The sequence below is a fragment of the Centroberyx affinis genome, unplaced genomic scaffold (assembly GCF_046629955.1).
Source record: "Centroberyx affinis isolate AG114_WGS23_722 - 3 ecotype Tasmania unplaced genomic scaffold, CSIRO-AGI_Caff_v1 ptg001435l_1, whole genome shotgun sequence".
Lineage (NCBI taxonomy): Eukaryota > Metazoa > Chordata > Actinopteri > Beryciformes > Berycidae > Centroberyx > Centroberyx affinis.
The window spans coordinates 108303-135267 of record NW_027279910.1 but is presented as its reverse complement, the minus strand read 5'-3'; the positions used below and the strand labels follow the sequence as shown (position 1 = coordinate 135267).

Genomic DNA, 26965 nt, shown 5'->3' with positions numbered 1-26965 from the left:
TCAGCTTGCCACTCTGTAAAGACGGTGGGAGAGACTAGAGGAATAGTCCAGACACAGTGCCACGGTGCAGAACAGTGGAAGGAGGGACTAAACCATTTTCAGCAAAAGGGGGTTGAACAGTAAACTTTTACAGACTGCGGTCGGTCCACGATGTTTCTAGTTATAGTCATGCTATGCGCCCATGGCTTCGTTCCGCTGTGTTTTTACTCGTCCATTGATCTAAAAAAATAAACATCACTGTTAAACATAAACAAGCGCATATCGCAACTGGTGCTCCTAAAATGCATTGGTGTGCGCCAATTGCACTTCTTTAGTGTCGATATGAGATTGTGGCCCATGGGTTAACCCAGTGATTTCCAAAGTGGGACCCGGGGACCCTCAAGGGTCCCCTGAGGAGGCTCCATGAGATCCCCAGCAAAATGAAGAATAGTTCAATTTCACTATTATTCATTTGAAGATAAGGCAATATATTATACGTTATAGGAATGTCTCTTCTGATCAGAGGTTTCACTCTCCCCACTGTTATCTCCCAGCCTGCAGCAACACAGTTATACTAAAAAATAATCAACCACAAAAATCATCTCTGATGGGGTTTCTTAGGATAAAGTCTTATCAAATAGGTCTAATCTGTTTGGGAGACCTTTACAGGAAAGTGTCTGGGAGCCCCATGTGTTAACCAGTTTGATCTATAGGCCTATTATAAGATTTGACACCCAATCCAATTCTACAACACAAAGTCATTACCTATTCAGCCCAAATGGCATTTGATAAGTTTTAGTCTCAGCGGGAAAAACACTCTGCCAACTATATCATAAATAGTCACTTCCTTTTTAACCTAAAGGAATTGAGAAGCAGAGAAAAACTGGTGAGGGAAAGACATTAATCATTTGATCCACAGGTTATGTCACATTACATATTTCCCCTGAACCTATTATTTGCCATGGATGCAAAGTACTTAGAGGAACCACAGTTCCTTGGGCTTTTAAAATCCTTTGTCCTTGGATGGGATCATTAGACCTTCTACAAAACTCCCATCCCCCAGAGGTTTGTCAACCCCACAGAGGAAGAATTCGGAATAATAGGAGAGGTGACTGTGAGGATAGCCTCATGATGATTTGGATTAGGGTTTATTTTCTGGCTCAGAGCAGATAACACTACTATATAAAGAAGATTTAGTGAAAGTAAAAGTTCAGACAAATTTCTTATTAAGTTAATAAAGTCATTTGAATTTGAAATGCTACATTTTGATGAAGACTCTCTCCACTGTTATCTCCCCACCTACAGTCAAGATAAAAATCTTTATCGAAGGGTCGAGGGTCTAAACTGAAGCATACTGATCTGGTCTTTGACATGAAGAGGTTTAGGAATTCCTGATCTTGCATGTAGAAGGACTTCAAGTTAAAGGGCTGGGATAGGGTTAAAGGCAACTCAGCTCATTTTGAATCTCTTTTGAATGCAGCTGGGAAGTCGGATTTATTATTTATTTATTTTTTGTTTCATTCATTTCCTTGAGCAAATAATAAAATATCTGTAAAATTTGTCAGTCTCACGGGTTCAATAATATGATATTATTCAGGAGCACAGACAGTAGGGTTAATAGAATGGATCCTTTATGTCTTTAGGTTTCCACATCTCCCTTGAGTGTGACCTTGCAGTCAAAGCATTGTCTGTTGGATTATGCAGGATTATACTGTTGAGAAGCAAAACTGTGGATGGGTTCATGCTTGAATGAAAGGGGTGGGGTGTGTGTGTGTGTGTGTGTGTGTGTGTGTATGTTTGTGGGGGGGGGGGGGGGGGGGGGGGTACTCATCAATATGTCATTTTTTGAAGCCCCGGTGTGGATCCCAGTGTAACCCTATCTTTACCCCCCCTTGACCCTCTCCTATTCTTAGCTGTTGCCAATGTGACAATCCCCTGAGTATATTTTCCAAGGGACCTGGCTATCTAATGATTATTTTCTCTGAAAGAAACAAACCATATTTTTTGTTATGCTATTTATTTAGGAATAATTAAACATCCCTTAAACAATATGCCACTGGTCATGTAAAGCGAAGATAATGGTAAAGAAGGCACCATACTTTAAGAATAGGTGTAACAGCATTATATGCTAAACAGACCATTCTGCCTGTGCAAGAAAAGGGACAAAGCACGTTTTGTTTTTTCTCTCATTGCTCTGAACCCCATTTTTTTTAGATGAGTAACTTGCCTGCTAAATATAGATATACATTATGCATTAGCACTATTTATACATTTTGTGCATTTTTGATTAAAATGTAGAATAACATGCTACTATCAACCCTCACATGAGGGAAAAATGTAACGGCGTATATGTTATAGCTCTGTAATCTTGGCAATCATGATTGGACTTTTCAATAATAGATCCTAAAATTTTCATTAGATTTGCCCATTTGCCCAGGGAATAGTAACAACATGATTTTCCAATTTGAACTCAACAATATGTTTCACAATATGGTACTCTCTTCCCTCTTTCATCTCCCTGCCTCTCCTTAAACTGCACCGTAGCATGAAGATTTTTCTATATATTTTTTTTTAAACTAAGACATAATGATTTTTATAATCTTATAAGCACATAATTGGAGACCAATAAATTATATATGACAACATTTTACACACTTGATCTTTTTTTTTTTCCTGTGATGTGAATTTTTTTTTTCACTTTCTTTATTGTACACAAGTTCATATACAAAGGTACAAACAGATACATAGACAATAGAGACAAAGATAAAAAATAACAACAAACAAAAAACACATTTTACAATGCCAGAGTTTATGTTATATGCAGCATATTATATTCGCTTAATAACTTTAAGGTCTTAATAGCTTTTTTGTTTTAATATTAGATAAAATGGTGCTATATTGTTTAAATTCATTAATAAAGTGCATACACACCTGATCTAAAATTAAAATGAAACTTTGCAATGACATCATGGTAACAGCACAGCTAAGCGCAAAATGATGAGTACCCAATAGGAGATCAGAATATATATGCATTCAACCAATCAGAAGTCTCCATATTACCGAGCTTCCCTCCTCCGAGGTCCTTACCTAACCTGCAGGACTTCAAGCAACTGGTTCTGTCAAAATTTCCATCTGTGAAACAGCCAAAGGCGTCACCTATTTACAGTAATGACAGAGTGGATGTCCGCCGTTTTTGCAAGCTCCGTGTCTTCTTCTTTCTTCATCTAGCGGAAGGTGAGAAATGTTCTGAGATCTTTGCAACGACGTTAATTTCCCATAGCAAGATAGCTGGATTACCAGCTAACGCTAGCTAGCGATGATGTGTCAGAGTTAGCTGTCTACTGTAGCTAAAATAACGCTAGTTAACGTTGCTTCAGTACTTGGTGCAACTTTTCTGGCATGTCATAGTTCCTTCTGCCCAAGTGAATTGTCTAGATAGCTGCAGAATTAGAAAATACATAGCAAATTATGGTGGGGCTTCGTGTCTGCCTTGCTTGGCAGCTGTCAATGCTTAGCCCAGGTTGTGCACAGCTTGCTAGCAAGTTACCGATATAGGACATATAATATGATAATGGGATAAAATGTTATATTCCAAAAAGGGAATAGGCTTCGCTTGGCTGCAGTACCCCAGTTCTCTCATTTAGAGCCTAATGATGGTCCCGAAAATTGATGGGGATCTGTATTCATGCAGTGGAGTGGGTAAAACAAGCTATTGGCTAGCTAATTAGCATGTTACATAATCCTGCTGTTGGGTCAACATTTACCGAGATCCTGGAACCCAGATTTGCGTACCTGCTCAGTAAAACCCAATATCATATGCAGACTGTATGCAAAGTCCAAACTCAGTAACACCTGTGTTATTTTTGCAGTACTAGCAAATCTCAAGGAATGTCTGGCTGTCAAACAAATGCCAACTCAGCTGATCTGTGCAGAGGAATCCTTAGTCTGCCAAGTCTGTTAGTCTGTCAGGTCTATCTGCTGTGCAGCTCTGACCTTTGCCCTTGCAGGAGTGTAACTCACAACTTTATCTTGCAAGGCAGAGCAGTCTCCATGTACACCAGGGTTGTGTGTAGGCTATTGTTTTTCATTAATAATTCTCAAATTTCCTTCCTCAGGTGCACCATACAATTATGGAGTTTTGAAAAGGGAGCAGAGTGTTTTGGGGGGAAAGGGGGCCTTTCCCCTCAAGTTGGATGGTTGGACTGCTGGATGAGAATGTCAGAGGGTTGTTGAACTTGTAGCCTTTTTGTAAATTATTTAAAAAAGTAGTAAGAGGAGAAACTATTTTTGGAAACACTGAAAAGTATATTTGTACAATTTTGTATAAAACACATTGGACTTAGTATTTATTGAATTCTTGATGTCATTGTATGCTGCAAGCACCTTAGGTTGTGTGGTATTGTTGGTCGAAATGGTGGACTGAAACTAGTCACTACAAGGTTCTGGGGTTGCTAGGGTGCGGTGGAACCTCAACACAAGCACAATTCTAGCACCCCAAAACTATCTCGACCTTAAATATATATATTCTTTAGATTTTTTCTTCTTCGAGAGCAGCTCTGTTACGATACCCATTATCATTTGAAAGCTTGAGTGATAGTGTTCAGGTTTGCTACTTTGCATTGCGTTTTTTTTATTTTTTTTAGTTTATTTGCAGTTGTGGGTGGCGGGCAGTCAGGAGGGCAGGGTGGGACTTGTGTAGTTGCAAAGGGAGACGGGTTCACTGTGAGACCTGGGCAGAGGTCAGGATGAGTCTAGCAACACCGGACTGCACACCCAAATGCCGCTCGCCGCAGCACGCAGACCAGGTGGTAGCGGCACTGACGGGCGGTTCCGAGGGCCAGCTGCGGGCGTTCTTGACCACACACTGCCACAACGCGGCCACCCTGAGGGACACCTTCGGTCGCACAGCCCTGCACCTTGCAGCCTCGCTGGGCAAGAAGGCCCTGCTGGAGTGGCTGCTGGACAGTAAGAGTGCTGACATGACGGTGAAGGATAAGGAATCCGGCTGGACCGCTGTGCACCGCAGCGCCTTCTATGGGCACATCCACTGCCTCATGGCGCTGGTCAAGGTGCGTATCATGGTGGATCATAACAAATAGTAGTCAGTTAGATGATTTAATATCATTAAATCATCATCAAATTATCAAGTGCTACCCATTCTCTAGGGTGATTAGGCGCAATGCTGCATCCAGTCATGGTCTTCATTGGGCAAACTAATAAGATATACCCAACAGTCCCGACTAACCTGATTATAGTCGTAGATTATACAATATAATTAGGTAATAATATAATTTTCAGTAATCTGTGGTGCTGCAAGCGGAACATATAAATGACCCCTTGGTATCTCATGTCAATTAGTCTTGACCTTGTGCATTACACAAGTGGATTAAAGCATTATTTTCCTAAAGAATAAGGCCTATGTTTGAATTTGTTGTTTCTTGGCATTGTTTCAGCATGGCGGACTCCTCTCCACCCAGGACAAGGAAGGTCTCTCTGTCCTGGACTTGACAATGAAGGACAGACCAACACATGTTGTGTTTAAAAACACTGGTAAGAAAAGAAGTTGTTATGTCAGCTACTGTCTTCTGCACTTAAATTGATGTTGTTGTACCTAAACTAGGCTTATGAAACTGTTAAGTCTTTGGGTTTGGTTTTGTCAAGAGTTGCTTGGCATAGGCTATTCTGAGTGTCATGGTTGCTCAGTCTGCTAATGGACATGTCTTGCACTTGTGACTGCATGGGATTAAATTCTGCCTGCACTCAGTCACATCTAGTCAATTTCTCATCTCTTTTTACAGTATCTGTCACAAAAGGACTTAATAAAACGCTTGACGAGGGTGTACTGCCCACTCAGACTGAAAAGCACTCTCCGTTCAGACGGAAAAAAAAAGACCAATGGTTTCTGTCAAGCTCCTGGTGGAGGTAATGTTGTGGCTGTGCTTGTAATTGTGTTTTCTTGTTTTCTTCCTCTTCACAGACCCAACTGAAGTATACACTTGGGGCAACAATACTAATTTCAGTCTTGGGCATGGTAACCAGGAGAGCAGACAGCACCCTGAGCTCGTAGATGTGTTTGCCAGGACTGGAGTTTACATCAAGCAGGTAGGCTAACAACACACTGTTGTTGTCTCAACTGTCCAGGGAGCAAGGAGGTGTTTTTTTTACACCATCCTGTAAGGATTACAAGATAGGGCTACCCCACCTTATACACTCCACTCTCTTGTGTCTCCCTCACACCAGTAATGGCCTCATACTCTGCGTCAACTCTGTAACAATGTGTTATGTTAAAAAAAAAAAAACAGCCGATCCACTTGGGTCCTCTGGATAAACCACGTCACCTGGGTCAACCTGCAAAACACTCCCTCCCCAGAGTCCTCTTTACTTACTGAGCCTCTCCTCAGGGTAAATCAGCATTTGTTGTATCTCCTATAAGCATGGCCACCGTTTTTATAGTGGCTCATACTTTGTCTTTCTCCTGAGGTGAAATCACAGCTGTGGAAATATTGGCTTAGATATTGCTTGAGAGGTACACATTGTACGTTTGATGAATGAGGATGTTAGTACTAATACGGCCACGGTACATGTAATATGAGACATTATATTGTTAGGCATAGTAAACCATGGGCATTATTTTTCTGTGGCAATGGGTTTGGGAGGAGGGTTGTTAGAAATAGGAGGCCATCGGTAATCTCATTGGAGTGAGTCAATTAGAGGGCAGCAGAGTTGGTGTGTCAGGCCTGGGCTGATTGGGTTTGTCTTCTCCTGTATAGGCTAATTTGTGACTTTGTGGAGCCCGTCTCTGCATGGTTAAACCCACGCTGCCAGGGTGTGCCAGCCAGGCTACAATTTCATGCCACTTGTCATGTGGATGCTCTTAGTGTGATTAATATAGCTGCTGGCACCAATACCACTGCCCCCAGTGGTGTGTGTGCACATCAGACGCTAGTTATATTAGATTAGGTGATGCAAATGACTGTTGGATATGTTGTCATTTCAACCTATTTGGAAGGTTTGTAAGTAGGTTTGTGGCGAGTGATTTGGGGTAGAAAAATAATTCTGCACACTGCAAATAAAAGGCTAGAAATGATGTATCTGGGCTACGTTTCACTATGTTGCTGCTGTTTATGTAAGAAACCCTATGCTCAGGGTGTTTTGCTGACCTGCGGGACATGTCGTGTAGAGTAATTTCATAAAGCTTAGCGGGAGACAGATGGATCCCATTTCATGACCACACAACGACCCAGTGGCGCTCCACACTGCCTTTGTCTTCCCAACCCAATCCAGCAGGTGCTGGGGGTTAAATATTAATTCCAGAATGACATGTTTTAATTAAATGAAGCACGCTGGTGTGTATGTATGTGTGTGGATGTCCCCATCAATGTGATACTCCAGGAAACATCCCTGTGCTCTATTGAGGGCTTGAGGGGAGTGATGTATTAGTAATGATGTTTGCTTTTCCACTTGTGCTGTGGCCTTTATTGGAACTGTGTTTTACTATCACTACAAGAGCGCTTGGCCAGGGAAATGGAAAGAGATGCATCGCAGCCTCCGTTATGAGGTCAAGATTATGACGGCAGGAGTCTTGATCAGCACAAACTGTTGCCTCAAACTGCATTTTTCCCTCAGAATAGTTAGGAAACTCAACAATACTCCCTGACCTCACACAGCACATAGAAATGTATGAATTCAAAACAAAAGCAACAACAAAAAAGTCACAAAAATTTACAAATGTTATCTGCCTCCTCTCCCTGCAGGTGGTCCTGTGTAAGTTCCACTCTGTGTTCCTGTCTCAGAAGGGCCAGGTGTTCACTTGTGGACACGGGCAGGGAGGACGACTCGGCCATGGGGACGAGCAGACTTATCTGGTGAGACTTCTGTTCTTAGGTTTCATTTTGATGTGGTAAGGTGTGGCACTTGCCATATCTTTAAACTAAACTTTTTTTTATTATTTTTTTTAATCATTATAATATATAGCTAAGGTCAAGCAAAAAGAAATCTATTTGGAAGCTATATCAGTTTCTGGACCAATGTTCCCTCTCAGCTGATAGTTTGTTGACCTACTTCTAATAATTGATCACATTGACCAAATAATATCTTGTCAGCCATCAATCATTTCTCCACTTTTTTCCCAGAAATGTAGTCGATACAAGCGGGTTTGGAAGTTTTGGTGGCAAATGTTATTAGATGCAGAGACTTTGCCATACCTTAGTGTTTACTAAACTGACACTCCTGCTTCTGTTAAATGTAGAAGATTCAGTGTGTAGACGGTTTGACTTTAGCTGATGATGATGCTGGTTTGCTCTTGTTGTTGAACTTGAAAGAATTTCATTACTCTGGGTTTCAGTTGAGCATTTTAGTGTCCCATGATGGTCTAAATGCTGTTTTAGAGGCTTTTCCACCCTGACAAGTATACAATTCTGGGGGAAACACTGAGCACTGTAAAATGGCCGAATTTAAAGATACTGAATATCTGCAAAAATGATTGCTGTCAGCCACTTCAGTCCAGGTTCAAAAGTTCAAAGTTCAAAACTTTTCTTCCGTCTCACTACTCTCCCAGGTTCCTCGGATGGTGGAGGGTTTGATGTCCCACCACTGCTCCCAGGTGGCAGCAGCCAAAGACCACACGGTGGTGCTGACGGAGGAGGGCTACGTCTACACCTTCGGCCTCAACACCTTCCACCAGCTGGGTCTAGCTCCTCCACCCGCCTCCGCACATGTCCCTAAACAGGTAAGGTAGCAGGGAGAACAACTGGCACAAGGTCAGCCATGGTTAATAGCCAGAGAGATGAGGAGAATTGCAGTTCATATTTTGCAGTGCATTAGTTTTGTGCAAAATAAGATTCAATTATTGTCATATATGTCTTATGATAATTTTGAGAGATAAATTCTTGTGATAAACTCTTTGGGGAAGTCGTGGAAACGAGACTGAAATGACATGGGGTACAAAGATTTGTGTTTAATCTGCTGTCTGTTAGGTTTCTTTTTAATGTTTAATCTATATTTTTTCCCTTACCACACCTTTGACAATCATCTTCTACATTGAGTCTAGTCTAGGAACCCTTATTCCTATATAGCTGCAGTATCCCTGTCCTGTGATGTATATGCAGGTGTTCTCCAAGACCCTGAGAGGGAGGACTGTGATTGGAGTCGCAGCAGGAAGGTTCCACACAGTGCTGTGGACCAGGGAGGCCGTCTACACAATGGGACTCAATGGAGGGCAGCTGGGTAAGTTGTAGCATTCAAATGTCAGCACCCTGTTCATGTACACATATTTATTTGTTACTTTCAACTTGGTTTTAGTGTTAGAAACTATTGTTTCAGAATCATGTTTTTCATAGAAGCAGCAACTGCTATCAAGTTTCACCTGTTGATCACTTTAGACTACAATAGTCATATTCCATTGATCCATTTGAGTCACCCTGACCCCTGTTGCAGGTGTCTGACCTCTGTGGTCAGACATCAGTTTTTGTAGGCAGATATGGACACAGATATTTTTGGATTGAACTTCCTATGCTTTGTGCTGATATTTTGTGCCAGTAGTAGTATTCAGTATTTCCCTCATAATTTTATTCTTGGCAATCTTGTTTTTACAAAAAACATTACTGAGTGAATTAAGTGAATATATGTCCAAAGAAAATAAAATTGCATTGCAGGTTTTACAGACTGGCACAGCTGATTTTAATTACACAGGAATTATAAAGTATTTCTATGGTCCGCCATCTGAAATAAAACAATAATAATAGTATGTTATGGTAAATATATGATCAGTTAATGTGCTGTTTTGGTAACATTTTGGGGTCTTTATTTACTTCAGAAAGAAAACCCAGCTTTGGTCGGGGAGGGAGTTTGGGAGGAATCTCTGGGTGTTTAGTAAAAGGCCAATATTGGCCCAGTACATTGGTAAACTGATATATCGGTCTAACGCTACTCTACTGCCTGTTGACTTCCAGGTTACCTGCTGGACCCCAATGGGGAAAAGTGTGTGACGGCGCCCCGGCAGGTATCAGCTCTGCACCACAAGGATGTTACCATCGCCATGGCAGCAGCTAGTAACGGGGCAACAGTGGTTGTGACTGAGAAGGGGGACGTCTACCTGTTGGCTGACTACCAGTGCAAGAAGCTGGCTTCAAGGTGAATAGGACAGGGGACTTGGATAATTCGTCATTACACTGCAAAAATTCAACTAGTTTCATATTCAATCTTAGGATCCTATTTTCTTAAAACAAGTGAAAAAATCTGCTAGTGGGGTGAAATAATTCTGCTTGTTTCCTGTACTTGTTTTTCAGGAATTTTCTTTAAACAAGGCAGAATAGGGCAGATCACTCCACTGGTGTCAAGAAAATGTCACTTGATTTTTTTTTTTGATTTTTTTTCACTAGTTTTAAGAAAAATAAGAATTTAAGACCAAACACTGTATTGATTTGACTTGTATATTTTTTGCAGTGTAAGCACAGATGATGCAATTGGAGCAATGGTCAACCAAGGTCAATCCCTTTTTTTTTTTTCTCACAGGCAACTGAACATCAAGAAGGTCCTGGTCAGCGGAGGTAGCCTGGACCACCGTGTGGATCCACAGGTCCTGAACGAGGGAGCAGGAGAAAAGGTGGCCATCTTGGCCCTGGATGAAGCTGGGAGGGTAAGTATGGTTAGCAAAGATAAGACAAATGGCTTTTTCCACTCCAGGGAGAAATGTCACTTCTAAATTAATTAATGGTCCCCAAAGTGGTGTCCAGGGACCTTGAGGTGCTTCTAAGGGGTCCCCCAACAAAATGAGGAATCGTTTAAGTTCACTATTGTTTCACTCACTAGATGTTAGCACAGTGAGAGAATGTCTAACATAGCTATTTTAGTCATAGCTATACTTTCCCCATTGTTATCACCCCACCTACAGACAGTATAGACAGTTATATAAGTCCAAGTCATATCGAATAGAAAAAAGTCCTCTATGATGGCGTTCCCTAGGATACAGTTCTATGAAACCGGGGTCCATGGTCTAATGCTTCTCTATTTTGGGGTTCTTTACATGAAAATGGTTTTGAACTCTTATCATAAATGTTATTATTGTAAAGACTACTTTTAATTTTGTTGCCTCTCCCTCTCTCAGGTGTTCTGCTGGCGTTCTTCAGGCAGCTCGGTGAGACAGTGCCGGTGGGCGTACGGCCGTCAGGTTTTTATGTCGGACATCGCTCTCAGCAAGAACAACATGATGTTTGTGACTCAGGAAGGGGAGGGCTTCAGTGGCGTGTGGGCCGGAGAATATAAGAAGTACGGGGAGAAGAAAGGTGAGCAATATAGGATACTGGTGTTTTACAGTGGTGAATTGATATTAGAGTTTATTGATGTTTTGAATGATTTACATTGGTGCTTGTATTGAACTGTTGCTTCATTGTGACTGATAATAATGAACTTTGTCCAGCACTTTTTCAAAATGGAGTTTACAAAGCGCTTTAACAATTAAATAAAAACACTGAAAGAAACAACATACTCAAAATTAATTAGAGCAAGTAAAAGTGAAAAGGGATAAGAATAGAGGGTACAAACAATATAATGGTAAAAAATAAACATCACATAAAAGCAAGTCAAGATGACACTGATTCTGCTTCTTATTCAAACTCTTGTCATGTTACAGATGGTAGTGTGGAGGTTTGCGGCCATTCAGATGCTGGAACAGTGTACGAGCGAATCCGCCTGGAGAAACTTCCCTACGTCCACAGAGCCGTCAGCATCACCATGGACTCCAAAGGGCGAAATTTTGGAGTTCTTCAGTCTGACCCCAAAACAAGGTAGACACGGTCTCTGCTGAAGCACAGAGATTCAGGACATTTAGACGTCTATCCTATTAATCACTAAGCAAATCGCCTCTAAGGACATTTATAATGTTTTCACACTGGTGAAAAAGAGATTGGTAGCAGCCTCTTAGCATTTATTTTCAGTACTAGTTAAAGTCTTTGGGGAATGACATTTCTCATCATTTAGTCTAGTATTGAGTCTTAAAACCTACTTTTCTTAAAACCAGTGAAGAGATCTGCCAGTGCGGTGAGATCATTTCACTTGTTTCCAATGCAAATCAACTTGTTTCAAGAATTCTGTTGAATCAAGTGCCATTACCTTGAAACTACTGGAGTGATCTGCCTTCAAGATGTTGTCACTTGTTTGAAGAAAATTCTCAAAACTCCATTGGAAACAAGTGAAATTGTCTCACCCTTCCATAAGCTGCAGTATGAATAAGTAATTAAAAAAATGTAAAGTCCTTTGAGAGATTTGATTCCCTGTTTACTTGAGCTAGAACTGTGTAATTGAATGACAATACATGGTGCAGAATGTGGAATTTGATTTAGTGTGTTGTTGGAGCAAATTTTCTGACTTCCCTCCCCATCCCTCTTTCTTCAATCCAGCTTGTACGAGATTCCCACAGTCTCTCCCTCCTCCTTCTCTCAACACTTCCGCGGCCTTCTGGAGGAGGCGGACGAAATGGACAGTATCCACGATGTGACGCTGCAGGCCGGCGACCGCACCTTCCCCGCCCACAAGTACATCTTGTCCATGAGGTCCGAGTTCTTCCGGAAACAGTTCGTGGGCGAGCGCAGTGAGATCGACGAGGAGCCGGACGGAGAGGTGAGGCGGAGCGAAGACGCCGTGGGCTGCGATCTGCTCATCTTGGAGAAGATCCCCCTGGAGATGCTGGAGTACGCCCTGCACTTCATCTACACCGACTCCTGTGAGCTGCTGGTGCATGGGGCCCAGCCCAGAGTCTCCGGGGCCCCACCCAGCCAGAACCAGGTGAGGAGAGTGAATGGACTCATTTTGAGTTTAGGGCCCTTTATAAAAAATTGGATATCAGCTTGTCATGCAATCCACCTCCGATATGACGGAGGCTCCTCTCTGACCACAGCTAGTGAAATTTGTTTTTATTAGTGTTATAATTCTGTCTTAATTCCAGTGTGGTGTGGAAGGATTTTACTCAGCAACTTTAGAGGTGTTAGTTAGGCAATGAAACCTGCCTCACCCTGCCTTAAGGAGCTGGCATGTGTTCCAGTGGAGAGTTTTAGTGTCCCATGATGGTCTAAATACTGATTCAGAGGCTTTTCCACCCCGACAAGAATAAAATACTTCTTGGGGAAACACTAAATACGAAACACTAATTTAGCTGTATGTGAAAATGGTCAAATTTAAGATACTGAATATCCATTATCAGCAGCTTCAACCCCAAAATATCGATATCAGCCCTCAAAAACCTGTCTCTTTTCCCTTGGCCAGGATTCAGAGCAGGAGAGGCTTATCAGCAGCCTGCAGGACTTGGGCCTGAGAGGTCGCTCGGCCCTCGAGGTCTACCGCTCCCTCCCCCCCGCAACCAAAGGAGACGGGGACAAGGCCAAGAGCAAGGGCTCCAAGCCTGGCAAGAAAGGGAAGGGAGGCAAAGGTGACAAGGCCGGAGCCAACGAAGGAGGGGCCAACCCCGTGAAAACCTTACAGGGCATCGCAAAGAAGCTGGGCCTGGGTAGCCTGTCTGCACGGTGAGAAACCAGCGGTGCTCTAAACCTGAGGCAGTATGCATTTTGGTGTCATTTGTTTCAACAGTGTCTCCTTTATTCCTTGACAGACTGGATGGAGTCAAATATGAAAATGGAAAGATCAATGTGATTCACAAGAAAACTGGCAACAAACCCAAATTCAACCAGAAAAAATGGCAAGTGATACTATTGTGTAACAGGAGTAGCTGTAGACTAGATTGTTATAAACAATATATTCATTCTCTGACACGCCTCTCTTTGTCTCTCCACAGCTCCTACCTTTGTGATGTTACTCTGAAATCTGAAGATGGGAAAGAGTTTCCCTGTCACAAAAGTGTGCTCTGTGCCAGACTTGGTGAGAACTTCTTACCACCTTGTCAGCAAAGTGGATGTTGTCATTTTGGGATAGACTAGCATCTCTGCAATTTGGTGTGTAGTCCAAAATCCCTATGGGAAATATGAATGGGCTTTTAAAAAAATGCCTAAAATAAGGGCTGTGTTTAGCAGATACCCATGAGATATACTACGCTTTCTTCCAGGGGTTAAAATACATCACCTAGCATCACCTAGCATGAATTTTGATCTCTTTAGTTACTTTAGTTAAGTTACTTTGATTTTTTTTTTCTTTTAAGGAAATGCTAATCATTGGGGAAAGCGGATTACATTATCACTGATGAGTGACTTCCTTTACCTCTCACCTCGTCCAGACTGTGTTTGACATTCAAATTAATATTTTCATAGTGTTGCATCAAATATATATTATAGTTGTTATTGTTCATAAATAGTTATAGTTGCCTTGTTCTTGTTATGTTCCAGTTGTTGTGTTTCACAGTTGTTGCTAGCTACAGGCTAACTACTGTTGTAGTCCCCTTTCCCAAAGGATTAACATTCCGCCGGCAACAATCTGTAAAAAGTAATTGAAGAACAAAAATTCACAGTGTAGCACAGACTTGATGTTGTTTCTTGCAAAACCTGTTCATATTTTCCATAGGGATTTTGGACTACACACCAAATGGCAGAAATGCTAACTTTACAGCCTACAAAGTTGTGTCATACTTCACCTCTCTGTTCATTTAGACTTAGCATATAAAAGACACAGGTTTAAATACACAGGTCTTCAAGTGTGTGATTATCAAGTCCATTTTGTTGAAGTATTGGATTAATGTGATTTGAAATAGCTTAAAAGTTGATGACTGTTGGATTCTCATCTTTCTTCCTGTGTTTTCTACAGAGTACTTCCACAGTATGCTGGGGAACCCCTGGATTGAGGTATGCCATGTTTTTTTTTTCATGTTTATTCCTTAACAAATTTGTCACTCTTATAAACCCCTCTATACAGGCATGATGGTTACAAATTCTTGTCCATGCTGAACAAAAAACAATTTCATGGGTGTCTGTGTCATCTCAGTGTTGAACTTTGTTGTCCAGGGCTGGTAACACTGTTGTCTTGTGCCCCCTCAGGCCACATCCTGTACTGCACTGGAGATGCCCACTAGCTCAGAGATTCTGCAGGCCATTCTCGAGTATATTTACACCGACGAGTCTCCCACCATCAAAGGTAGATTCTCACGTTTTATGTTGACTGAAAGCACCTTTTGAATTGGTGTTGCTATGATATTAGAAGCTCTATGATTTACTGATTTGCCAGTACTTTTTGGTCAGACTTGTCCCTTTGCTTCTTTTCCCCCCAGAGTCTCTAAATGTAGAGTTTGTCTGCAACGTCCTGGTTGTGGCTGACCAGCTGCTCATCACACGACTGAAGGAGATGTGCGAGGTTGCCATCACTGAGAATTGTACGTCCTGTCTCTCTTATCCCTCTCCTTGCCTATCAAACCTCTTACTGTGCCATCATCTTTTTCCAATTCCTTTCATCTGTATGTAATGCTGCATTCACATCATGTGGGTATAACTATTAGAACTACTTGAGGGTAAAAAGCAAGAACTTGGAAGTGTTCATGCTTTTGTACTTGTTTGAGGCCGTCAAGACGCCATGACTGACGTTTTCTGCAGACTTTTGTTGCTCCAATCAGCTTTTCCACATTTGACATGCAGTGATACATTTGACTTAATGTTTTGCAGTAAACCAAACATTGTAATGTGAACCACATTTGAAAAAATCCAGCAAATATGTGTGTGCCATTTTGTTGTGAGTTGTGATCACAAAATGACTGGAAATCTTTCATTTTGTAGGTTTTATTTGAAATGAATGTATCGTTGTCTAAACTGAGAAAGAAACTGGGGTCCAATGCCAAACCCCAAATTCCCAAGTAGTACTTAAGATCTGAAAGGTGACTTGTATTAAAATCCTATTTTTAAATATTACACTCATCTTTCCCACATGACGTGAATGCAGCAAGATTTTACAAGCCGAAAAGATGGTAGAGAACACTTTTTCCACGTCATAACTGCATAACATCTTGGAGAGTGATTACCCGGAGATGATGTCTAAGCTGCTTGCTTTGCTCTTGTCAGTGACTCTGAAGAATGCTGCGGAACTGCTGGAGTTTGCTGCCATGTACAACGCCGAGCAGCTTAAACTCTCCTGCCTCCAGTTTATCGTGCTCAACATGGCTGCCCTGCTGGAGTCCAAGTGAGTTGGTGCACACAGAGAAAAGAAGGTTCCTCAGTGGTTCTTGGGCTAAAATATAGAGCTGTAATGACTCAAATTACTGTCTGATTTGGATAAAACTGGCAGATCTGAAAAAATAACCCAGTGTGGCTTTAAAAAGGGCTTTTAATGCTGCTGGTTTAAAGGGGTTCTACTCTGGTATAAGCCAAATACAACATTTTTCTGGTACTATATAGGACCTTTTTTGTTAAGAGTATAGTGTTGTTCTGTGCAAGATTTTGTTCACTGTGTATTCACTATATTTCTGGGCAAGGAAATTCTGATACATACAAAAACTGGATGTATTTATTATTTTGCTTCAGGAGAGACACTAAAAATTATTCTTGTTCCATGTGTGTGTGCATATATGTTGTGTGTGTGTGTGTGTGCGCATGTTGTGTGTCTATATATGTGTCTGTCTGCTTGCTCCCTCGCCTGTTTGTGTTGCCCTCAGAGCGCTGGATATTCTTAGTGATGAAGTGCTGCTGGAGCTCTCTGCAGCCTACAGGAGGATGGTGAGTCATATCCCCCCCTCCAGTTAACCCGTACAGCCTGCCTGGTTCTCATCTTCACTTTAGGGAGACACCACAGCTCAACTAGAGGCTAAAAGGAATCGCTCAAAATACCTGGCCAAAGTAGGAGTTGAATAGGCTCTCATTTCCCATTTGGGAAGACAAAACAAAACAGAGAAGGTGTATCTAGTGATATTTTTAGTGTATCTAGCCAGTGTTATATCGACTCCCTGAAGGCTATTCAAGCAGGGTGTTTGCAGGTCCTTAAAATGTCTTTTTAAAAGTTGAATTATCTAAATTTAAGGCCTTCAAAAGTCTTACATACTCTTAAATGTTGTGTTTGAGCCTTAAATACAGTGTCAGAGGTCTTAAAAATGTAGCTTTTGCAGACACATGCTTTGCTTTTTGATGTTCAGGCTAATTTCGGGGGGTAAAATTATCTTAAATTTTATTTGAGCTGGCATTAAGAATGTCTTAAAGTCTTAAATTTAGCCCACAGAAACCAATAAATCACCCTGTCAAGAGTCTTGTCAAGTTAAAGGAAATATCCACCCTAAAACACTGTAACACTGTATCGGCACTGTACATTGCATTTCTGGGCCCATTTTGCTGTTTGGTGGTGTATTTTTCTTATTCCCATGAATGATTGGCCAAATGTAGAACTTGACGTCACGTCGAGATGTTTCTGGTACAATGGAGTTTAAAAGCAAAACATTTTTCCGCTATCTAAAACATCAGCAGTAAACATCAGTCTCTCAGAATCAAAGAGCAAGGGCTTCTTTCTCCTGCAAAGCATTGAACATCACAGATTGATGACAACTAACAGCTAAGAGTTTCCCCCGGGGTGGATTTTTTTCTTCAAGTCCACCTTGTCTTTTTCTACCATATTTGATGAAAATGAAAACAGGGTCAGGTTCTTATATACAATTTACCTTATGCTGGAACTGTTTGACTGCGAGTTAAAATAAATAAATAAGAGTCTTATAATGCATCTTGAGATATTTTAATCCCTCTGTTTTTGTTCTGTTTGGTATCAGATCCCAGCAATGCAGAAGAGATTCATCACCCCCTACCCCGGTGCCCCAGACCTCAGTGTATATGAGGAGGACGATTTGGACTCAACGTTCAGCCCCAAAACAGAAGCAGAACTGGATCACTCCTGCAGGTACACAAACCAGATTATTACGAATTATTTCCATGTTCTTGTGCAGGTTAAATAATTTTGCAATCCTAAAGAGATACAAATGAAAATAACTAAATAGCAAATTTGGGGATTTAAAAAAAAAATTGACTCTTGCTACAGGACCCAGCCTCTTTTTAAAACGCATGACTGTTCTTCTCATGTGTGTACAGACCAGAAAAAGGCTGAGCCCTGACCACTTAGTGTACAGAGACACCAGGAGCTATGCCAGGGTGTCTACAGCTCCTTTAAAAAGTCTTTTAAATGTTTTAAATTGAATGACCTAAATTAAAGGCCTTTTAAAATGTCTTAAATGTGGCAAAATTTTGCCTTTGGATCTTAAATAGTTTCAGAGGTCTTACAAATTATTTTTTTTAACCCAAATAAAAATTGATTGTACAAATTGATCCCCTTCATAGGGAAACACTATTGAAGAAGGCCAAGATGAAGGCTAAGAAGAAACCGCGGCGCCGCTCTGACAGCTCAGGAGGCTACACCCTCTCTGATATCATTCAGAGCCCCCCTACTGCAGGTACACACACACACACACACACACAGCTAGGCTATATTGATTATAATATTATAACATTACAGGTTAATATCCATTTAGATTCACTACCTATCAGCACATACTCACACAAGATCATGACAGACCACACTAAGTATTCTTACCATCTCAACCATCAGCTCCCTTTGTAATAATAACTTCAGTGACGGCCTCTTTTCTCTCCCAGTGGTTTCCCCCTGCCTGGTGAAGTCAGGCAAGGCCAACTCCACCGAGTCCCTGCAGGAGCTGCTGACGTCGGACTCTGAGGGCAGCTACATGGGGGTGGGCAGCCCCCGGGACATGCAGTCACCTGTCTTCCATGACAGGGTCGAGGTGAATGTCATGTCACCATAACAGGCACATACACTTGGATTGTAAACTTGCTGAAATTTTGGATATTTTACATCTTGGATATGCAGCATGTGCTTAAAATTCAAACTATGAAATGAAACAATGAAAAAACAAAAAAGTAAAATGTATACGTTTTTGTGCACTGGTCAAACACGCCTTATTGCTTAACAGATAAGAATTTATAGCTTAACAGATAAGAACAGTTTAATCAGAATAGATTAACAAATAAAAAACAGTATAGTAGGTGAGACTTTATAGAACAGATTATCTTTTAGCCTGCATAGCTGATCCTGATTCTTAAGATACTATGAGCGCACCATGAAATCTTAATTCGAAATGCTGTGTTTATCACCTGCAGGATGAGAAGGCTGTTAATCAGAGGCTGAAAAACCCACCCAGCACCCCCACCTCCCTGAGGAACGGCCTCCCTACGCCCCCCAAGAGCTCCGCTCCAGAGCCAATCCCCAAGGTCCCAGCCTGGTGAGACGGGCTTTCATGATCCTGGGCTACATCACAAAACGTCTTCTCCTCTTTTCTTACAACCTCTTTCCTTTTCTCTCCTGCCTTCTGAAAAGGCTGGAGTAAGGAAGTTCAGAGGGGAGAAATTGGTTGTTTTACATGCTTTGAAAAACAGATTTGAGATTTGATACAGATTACCCTGACTTTGGCGCAAAAGTTATGTACTCCTATTTCATTTTGAGGAGGCGGTATGGAGAAAGGTGGGAGCTGTCAGTAAATCAAAGTGAAAGTTGAGCTGTATGTCCTACGCAGTATGTGTGACTTGGTGTTATTCCGATCTGCAGTCCTGCCCGTCCGCCCCCAGTCTTGGATCTGAGAGCCATCATGGACATGGAAGCCAACTCTCTGCAGACCCTCGGAGCCACTCCTAAAAGCCCTGGGAGGTGCGACAGGTCCATTATATTTATTTTAACTGAGTAGGTCAATTACAAAAAAATTGTTGTTTACTATGACCGTGTGGTAAATTACTTTATGAAGACCAGGAGAGCTGAATTACTGACAAATTCATTATTTTTTTCCTAAGTGCTTGTGAAAGTAAATGCATCATCTCATTTTCAGTATAATTCAGTCATTGTTTAATCATGTGATCCATCCGCCAGTTTGTTCATTTGTCCGTCTGTCCTTTACATACATCATCTTAGACACCACTGACTGGATTTTGTCAGAACTTGGAAATGATGCATCTCATCACTGCATTTGGCATTTTCAAAATTACCTTTCCTGTTGCCTTGTGTAAAAACTGTGATGCCTGTGATTGCTATTAAATGTGTGAAGGAAAGCTGTCGTGAAATACTTGAATGAACGTTATTTTCTCACTGTTCTTCACTTAGCTAACTGTTGATATTTTCCTGTCTGTCTGCAGTGTCAGCATTATCAGCAAGCACTCCCCTGTTCCTACTAAGCTGTCCCAGAAGCAGAGGAAGATGATGGCCATGGCCAACAAGGAGGCCAGTGTGGAGTCCGCTGTGTCCAAACCAACCGCTGCTGTCACCCCATCCAAAAGCAGTGGGAAGGCCTGGTGAGTGGGCCTAGCTATGAAGAACAACACTGCAGTAGCACCACTGAGTTAACTTCATGGTTCCTCTTGATGCCTTCATAGCACAAGACCATGAGTGCATACATTTGTAGCATGGGTGACCCCAGTGGGAACCGAACCCCTAACCCTGACAGTGCTACTGTCCTGCTCAACTTTATTTACATGGCGCCTTGAAGATGAACACTGTGACCCCCATTTACACCTTTTTAATACCACGATCTTTGTCTGGATATCTTATCTGGAACAGGGAAAATGCATGTTAATGCATGGTATAAACGCACACAGTACACATTGTAGTCGTAATGTGATCCGATCTACCAGACCAGCTCCAGAAGTGACTGGATCTCAGCCAGGACTCCGCAGTCCAAACAGTGTGTTGGCATTAGTGAGAATGTATCCATTCACCAGGGGCCTGTCTCTTAGTATGTTAGCGAGCTAACTTTGGGCTTAACCCTGGCTTTTTGGTCTCACGAAGGTGCCTCACTTTTATCACCATGGTAACCTATGCTGCACAGCTAACCTGCTCCGGAGCAGGTTCAGTTTAGGCTATCAGATCAGAACGTATTAAAGGCCCACCTCACACCAATCAGCTCTCTAGAAACATGGAGTCACCATTCATTCAAATTAAAGTGACAAGTAATATAAAGAACTGTACAGGAGGGAAATATTGAATTAATAGATAGTAAGAAGGGCTGTTAGCAGGGTGACTGTGTTTACAGACTGGTAGAACCACTTTCCACGATGGTTTGTTATATCTGAGATATTTATTAGGCTACATCAGATTTAATACATGTTTGTAGATTTTCAAGGCCATTGACCCACTCTGGCTATAGGGCTTCTAACAAATAGCAGGTATCTTATATTAGTTGACCATAGTTGTCAATAGTGAATGAAATTTAGGCCTACTGTCGCATATCGAGTGCACTGAAATTCTTCAATAGACTTCACTGATATTCAGTCATATTCCATCACCACGCCATGAGGAACATGAGGTGACTTTGTGAATATGAAATGTTTTCACAGCCCCTGTGTGATGTACATTGTATCAATGAGAAGAATGAACACTGTGTCTCAATGATGGGCAGCAATATGAATTGTGTGTGCTTATGTGATTTTCCTTTTCCCAGCTGAATCTTATTACTTTTGCCGCTGGTATGACCTAATTTCCCCACGAGGATCAGTTTCATCTTATCTCATTTTACATCCACTGCTCTGGGTCCGTCCATGTTGCATTTGATTGGCTACTTGTTACAAACCCCACCTCTTCTATATGAACACGCTCATAGCTGGATTGGTAAATCCTGGGTTGACAGAGCCAGTTGATAACCAGCAACGTGAGACCGATTATCTGGGATTGCCAAAGGTTTTGTGACTTTGTTGAACTTGCTTCATGAGACGGGCCCCAGGAAGAAATGTCGTCACTGCACCTCCTACTAGAGAGTCATAGATGGAAGACGATCCCTTCCGCAGCAAAAGAATGTCAAAGCTGTTCAGTAACACCTGCCATGGTTGTTTTTGTTGACAATGCCACCTCCCCACCTACTCGCCTGCTTTGCATAATGCATATGAAAAATGAGATCTGATCACAATGCAGTAATGACATAATGTTCTTTATCTGGATAGCATATGCATTGTTGTTACAAAGTGCTTCACAAAAAGGTAAAAGAACAATAAACAAGATAAATAGACAAAAATGATGGAGCATATTACAAAAAAAGCAGGTAGATCACATCGGTTACACTGAGAGGCTGTAGAGTAAAAGCGAGTCTTTAATCAACTTAAAAATGGCATTGGATTCTGCTGATTTACACCTTCAAGACAGTTGTTCCACAGTCAAGGGGCCACAATAGCAAAGGCACAACCACTCTTTAGTTTTATAGTTTTAGTGAATTCAAGTGTTGCTCTACACTCTTCCTTTATCTCATTTGTTTTCCCAAAACCACTCCTCTGTCTGCAGGGCAACAGCAGTCCAGTCACCGCCCTCCTCACGCTCATTTCGGGACCTGCTGGCGGAGGAGGAGAGCCGACTGGTCAGACTGGGACCCGCAGGCCAAGGTGCTCAGGGCGCTCCGGGTGCTCCGGTCACTGCTCCTGCTGCCAGGAGGGTCACATTCAAATGTGCTGAAACCAGCGAGCCAGAGAGACCAGCTGGGTACGTGCACATATACAGTACATACAAGAATCTCAGGAATAAAGGCCTACAAATACACACTCAGTCATTCACTTAGACTCAGGATAATACACACTCCGGTACAAAAACGGTTGCTCGTACACGCAATACCGCTCTTCTCCACTTGATGGCACTGTTGAGGTGTCATGATAAGAGCTGCTGTTCAGTTTTGGAAACTGTTGTCAGTAGCCCACACACACACACACACACAGAATACCCAATTGAATCATTCCCTATTCTGTAATTCCTAACTCTAACCTCAATTCATGCCGTTCCATAACCTAACCTTAACCATTACTTAAAGACTTTTATTTAAATCCACCCATAACCTATAAAAATAAACTTTTTTTTCCAAATCAGATCCAGAAAATGGTCTTAACAAGAAACCTCTTGTGGGGCGGGTGCTACTCTTTGTGGGGACATTTGGACATTAAAAACAAGATATAGATCTCTTACACACACACACACACACACACACACACACACACACACACACACACACACACACACACACACACACACACACACACACAGTGCCAGTAACTCAGTGGTTTGTGCAGGCTTGGGTGTTATGGTCAGCTGTAACTCTCTTCTCGTCTTGAGGTTAAAGGATAAAAGGGGAAGTAACGACCAGTGTTTATCTAAGACTGATTCTCACAAAAAATAAAAAATCGTTTAAATGTAGCCTTGAGTCTTGAGTCTGACTGAACCACTTGTCAGACGTTAAGCACTGCCTGACAGGATCCTGTTCTAGTTAGACAGAAAGAGAGAGGCATGATGCTGTGGTCCGAATGAGGTGATGCGTGTTGTGCTGTTCCTCGGGGCAAATGACCCATTATAGCCGGGTTGAGCTGCCCACTGACACTGAGTCACCCTGACCTTTACAACCCCCCCCCCCACCCCCCCAGTCAGCTGGACAAACACAGCACACACACACAGGAGTATGAGCTCAAGTCCATGAATACTTATTCCCCTGTGCAATTGGATACAACGGTTGTCTGTGAGGGTGGAAAATACATCTGTTATTGCTTTGACGTTTGACTCGTCGTAAAAGCTTATTGGATCGCATGACGGGGGGTTTCATCCACGCGACCAGCCTGTGGCACAGACATAAAAATGGAAATTGAAATTAAAATAGGAGAAATTACAGTGAGACTGTTTGTAGTTTGGCTGAGAAACCAATGTGTAAGCCTGCTGGTCTGGGTGTCATGTTTTGCTTTTTGAGCAAAATTACAAGGAGAAGTTATGCGTCCTCCTTCTCCCTCACAGATATTTAAGGTCTTGAAAGTCAAGTTAATCTCTCTAGGTTTTTGTAAGTGCAGCTCTTTTTTATCCGAACCAAGATAGAATACTTCCTTCTTCTGTCCGTCTGCCCCTGCTTCACGCTGCAATCTTTAAGAGTAGACCGTCAGATATTAAGCAGCTGTGCGAGTCACTCTAGTGAAGCTTCTGATGTTAATCAGAATTGATAAGGGCAAACCTCATGTCACAGCGGATCATTCAGAACAGGGAGCAGGTTCCAGGTTTCTCCTCTTCCTTCATGGGTTTGCATGAGCCGAGAGAGACGGATGAATCCAAGGCTCAGGAAGCAGCGGCAGCCTTGTACATTCTTATCTCGGCCTTCTGGGACAGTGTTTCCATATCCCCAGTCAGAATTAATATAAATGTTTTTTCAGTCTCTGCCAGTTGAGCCAGTATCAGATTTTTTTCCCTTTTTCTATGAATATTTCCACAGGTGTCTCTTGCTCTGAGTTGCACACACACACATGCACACGCACACACACAGACCCTCTTTCCACCTGGCATTAACATGCATCATGGTGACCAGATAGAGCAAAAACGCATCAAATCCAGGTATAAATGAACCGGTCACATTTATAACAAAGTGTAAATGCAATGCGTCTCACATCCACATATAGCAACTATCGAAACAGAAATAAACCTAAGTGCACATAAATCGAGCAGCCTGCACGGAATAGTATAGTAACATACTTGGATTGTCTGGTGTTTACTGCCAGTATTAAAAGACATAAATATTCCGAAGGAAATGACGTGCACAGCAATCTGTGTTTTGCGAGGGGAAAGAGAAATAAAATGTTAATGTGTATAATGGAGATGCATTTTAACGTCGGGTGTAAAGGCGATCCGGTTCCACAAAGCTGATACAAGATGCATGTTCATGTCAGGTGGAGAGGAGGCGGCCATTCACACACATGAGCCTGTCAGTAGTAGTTTACTCAGCCTGTGTCCACCCAGGTAGACTGTCGTTTCCCTCACTTACCACTAACACAGTGCAACCACTCATATTTATGCAACCCTCCCGTCCTCTCTCTACCCCCTCCCCCCCTCTAGGCCCTGGGTGCTGGGAGCAGTGGGCAGCCCCCCCTGCTCCTCCATGGTGACCTTTGCCTCCATCGTGGAGGAGGAAAAGCAGCAGGAAGCCGCGCTGATCCGCAGCCGAGAGAAGCCGCTGGCGCTCATCCAGGTAACCAATCTTGTCCGCGCGCGTCTGCGTTTACGCACTCACTCGCGCATGCACACTTCTGCCGTGACAGAACGTATGGCGTGTGTGTGTGTGCATCATCCAGCTGGAAGGCTTGGTGGTGGGCGGTACGGCCGCCATGTGTGTCCTGTTTCCTTCCCCGTTTTGCAGACGAGTCTCTAACGAACATCACATTCTGTGCAGCACCGGTTAGAAATGAGGTGCCTCCAGCTGCGTCTGACAGCCGTCTCAGTCCTCCTCCAGCTACTACTCTGTCAGCGCCTTCACAACGCTCAGCTCTACTCTTGTGTTTTTCTGTAGCGTTCTGCTTGCTATTATGTAAAATGATCTTATTATCGTTAAGCTTTCACTGTCAGCGTTTTCTGTTTTACCCTCAAATGAATTGTGGTTTCATTGCCCACACTTTCCCCTCCAGTCTCTTCCCTTTTTCTTCTATCGCTCATGTCTTGTCTTTTTTTTTTTTTTCCTGCGCTGTCTTTCTAGATTGAGGAGCGGGCCATCCAAGACCTGTTGTTCCATTATGAGGCGCGTGACAACCCCGACGAGCTGATAGTGGTGGAGAGGTCTTCCCGGGGTCCCGTCGCCACGCCGACCTGGAACAAACACTGATGGAAGACAGCACAGCCGCTACATCCCGTCAAACTGAGACGATTCCCTGCAGTTGTCACCCAGCGTCACCGTACCTGCACCATCCCGCCTGCAGCTTACCTGAAACCTCATGTGAAACATCAGTCTGTGTTAAGGTGTACCTCAGACTCAACCGTCCCAGTGTGGGCCGGGTCTGATGCAGATCTTATGCTTATCTCCCCAGTGTTACTTTAGATTTTATTGCTGCTCAACATTTTTTGTGTGTGTGTGTGAGAGAGAGAGAGAGAGTGTGTGTGTGTGTGTGTGTTTGTGTGGTTTTTTTTTTGTTTTTTTGGTAACTAATGAATGTGTTCCTAGCGGTAGAAAGCTATTGAAAAGAACTTTTGAGCAAAGGATCGCTTATTATGCATGATTTTCTTTCTTGCTCTGCAAAACAGGAACGATGTGAAAAGTAAACAACCTTCCAAAAGGATATTGTCAGCTTATCTGAATTGTTGTTTAGTAATATTTAGTTGCCAAAGAAGTGAAAAGAAATGGGGATGTCCAAACCGCAAATTGGGTCCAAACTACAGTACCTGGAGGGCTATTGAGTGTATTGAGGCAGTTGAAGCTGTCAGTGTGAATAATAGTAAGAGTGCCAATTATAAAAATATGGGAGAGCAGTCAACTGCGCTTGAGAAGTAAGGTAAACTGCTGAAGAAGGCAGTGAATTTGTGTTGAATTTCTTTTTGGTTTTTATTATCCTATTTTTTTGTTTTTGCTCAATAGCTGCATTGTTTGGACTGATCACTTCAGCTGATTTGCATTAGGTTAGCATTCTTGCTAAGAAATGTAACTTTATCATGTTTAAAATACATTATTTGTTGCAATTCTACACAGGGGGTTGATTGTATGGAATTGGCTTTCTGCCCTTTCTCAAGTTGTTACCAGCAAGCTGTGGAGAAGGTTATGTGCCTTTATTCAACAATGACCACATGTACACATACACACAAGTACAGCACTTAAAAATAATTTCTCTCCCGTTTCATTATTTTCTCCATTATTTGAGTTGTTTTATTCTTTAGCTTTATTTTCTGGAGCCGATGTTGGCTTGGTACCTCCGATCTGGACCATGTAAACTCGTCTTCTTCCAATGCCATTTGTTTGTGTGTGCGTGTGTGTGTGTGTGTGTGTGTGTGTGTGAGAGACTTGCGGATGTGAAGAGAAAATGGCATGCAATAAAAGAACTCACCTGTGCAATGACCCCGTCTTCCCGTCTGTATTTCCATTCGATTACTGAGCTGTTAGATTATAGTGGACTGAGTGAAAGGGGAGACAAATTTAATTCTCTCAATTAAATTCTCTTGCTTTAGTTTCTGTCATTTTTTTTATTTTTTATTATTGCTGTAAGATTGCAGAAACTCAATCCGTCACTGTGATAAATGTGGCTCTCATTGCATCTAATAAAGATAACATTTCATC

At 42.2% G+C, this 26965-nt stretch overlaps 1 protein-coding gene across 2 annotated transcripts; it reads left to right on the top strand.

Moving 5' to 3' along the window:
* Positions 1–3076: 3076 nt before the first annotated feature.
* On the top strand, positions 3077–26965 carry LOC139650076 (inhibitor of Bruton tyrosine kinase-like). 2 transcript variants are annotated; one of them, XM_071526633.1, is made up of 29 exons: positions 3077–3213; positions 4095–5048; positions 5433–5529; positions 5957–6081; positions 7734–7844; positions 8537–8707; positions 9087–9204; positions 9930–10110; positions 10492–10615; positions 11084–11261; positions 11609–11762; positions 12375–12759; positions 13237–13493; positions 13580–13666; positions 13763–13845; positions 14722–14759; positions 14952–15048; positions 15182–15283; positions 15963–16080; positions 16553–16613; positions 17648–17775; positions 18210–18322; positions 18525–18670; positions 19047–19168; positions 19492–19590; positions 20070–20225; positions 22201–22395; positions 24766–24898; positions 25400–26965. In XM_071526633.1, the coding sequence occupies exons 2-29, from the start codon at positions 4725–4727 to the stop codon at positions 25523–25525; spliced, it is 4029 nt and encodes a 1342-aa protein (XP_071382734.1). In that variant the 5' UTR covers positions 3077–3213; positions 4095–4724; the 3' UTR covers positions 25526–26965. The 2 variants fall into 2 exon arrangements, with proteins under 2 accessions (XP_071382734.1, XP_071382733.1); XM_071526632.1 differs by having other exon boundaries at positions 19492–19623.

Excerpts from the sequence above, each read along its gene's own strand:
- LOC139650076 (XM_071526632.1), top strand. The coding sequence starts at position 4,725 with ATGAGTCTAGCAACACCGGACTGCACACCCAAATGCCGCTCGCCGCAG. Across the intron at positions 5,530-5,956 it reads TGTTGTGTTTAAAAACACTG|ACCCAACTGAAGTATACACT; the intron begins GTAAGAAAAGAA and ends TCCTCTTCACAG. Across the intron at positions 22,396-24,765 it reads GAGCCAGAGAGACCAGCTGG|GCCCTGGGTGCTGGGAGCAG; the intron begins GTACGTGCACAT and ends CCCCCCCTCTAG.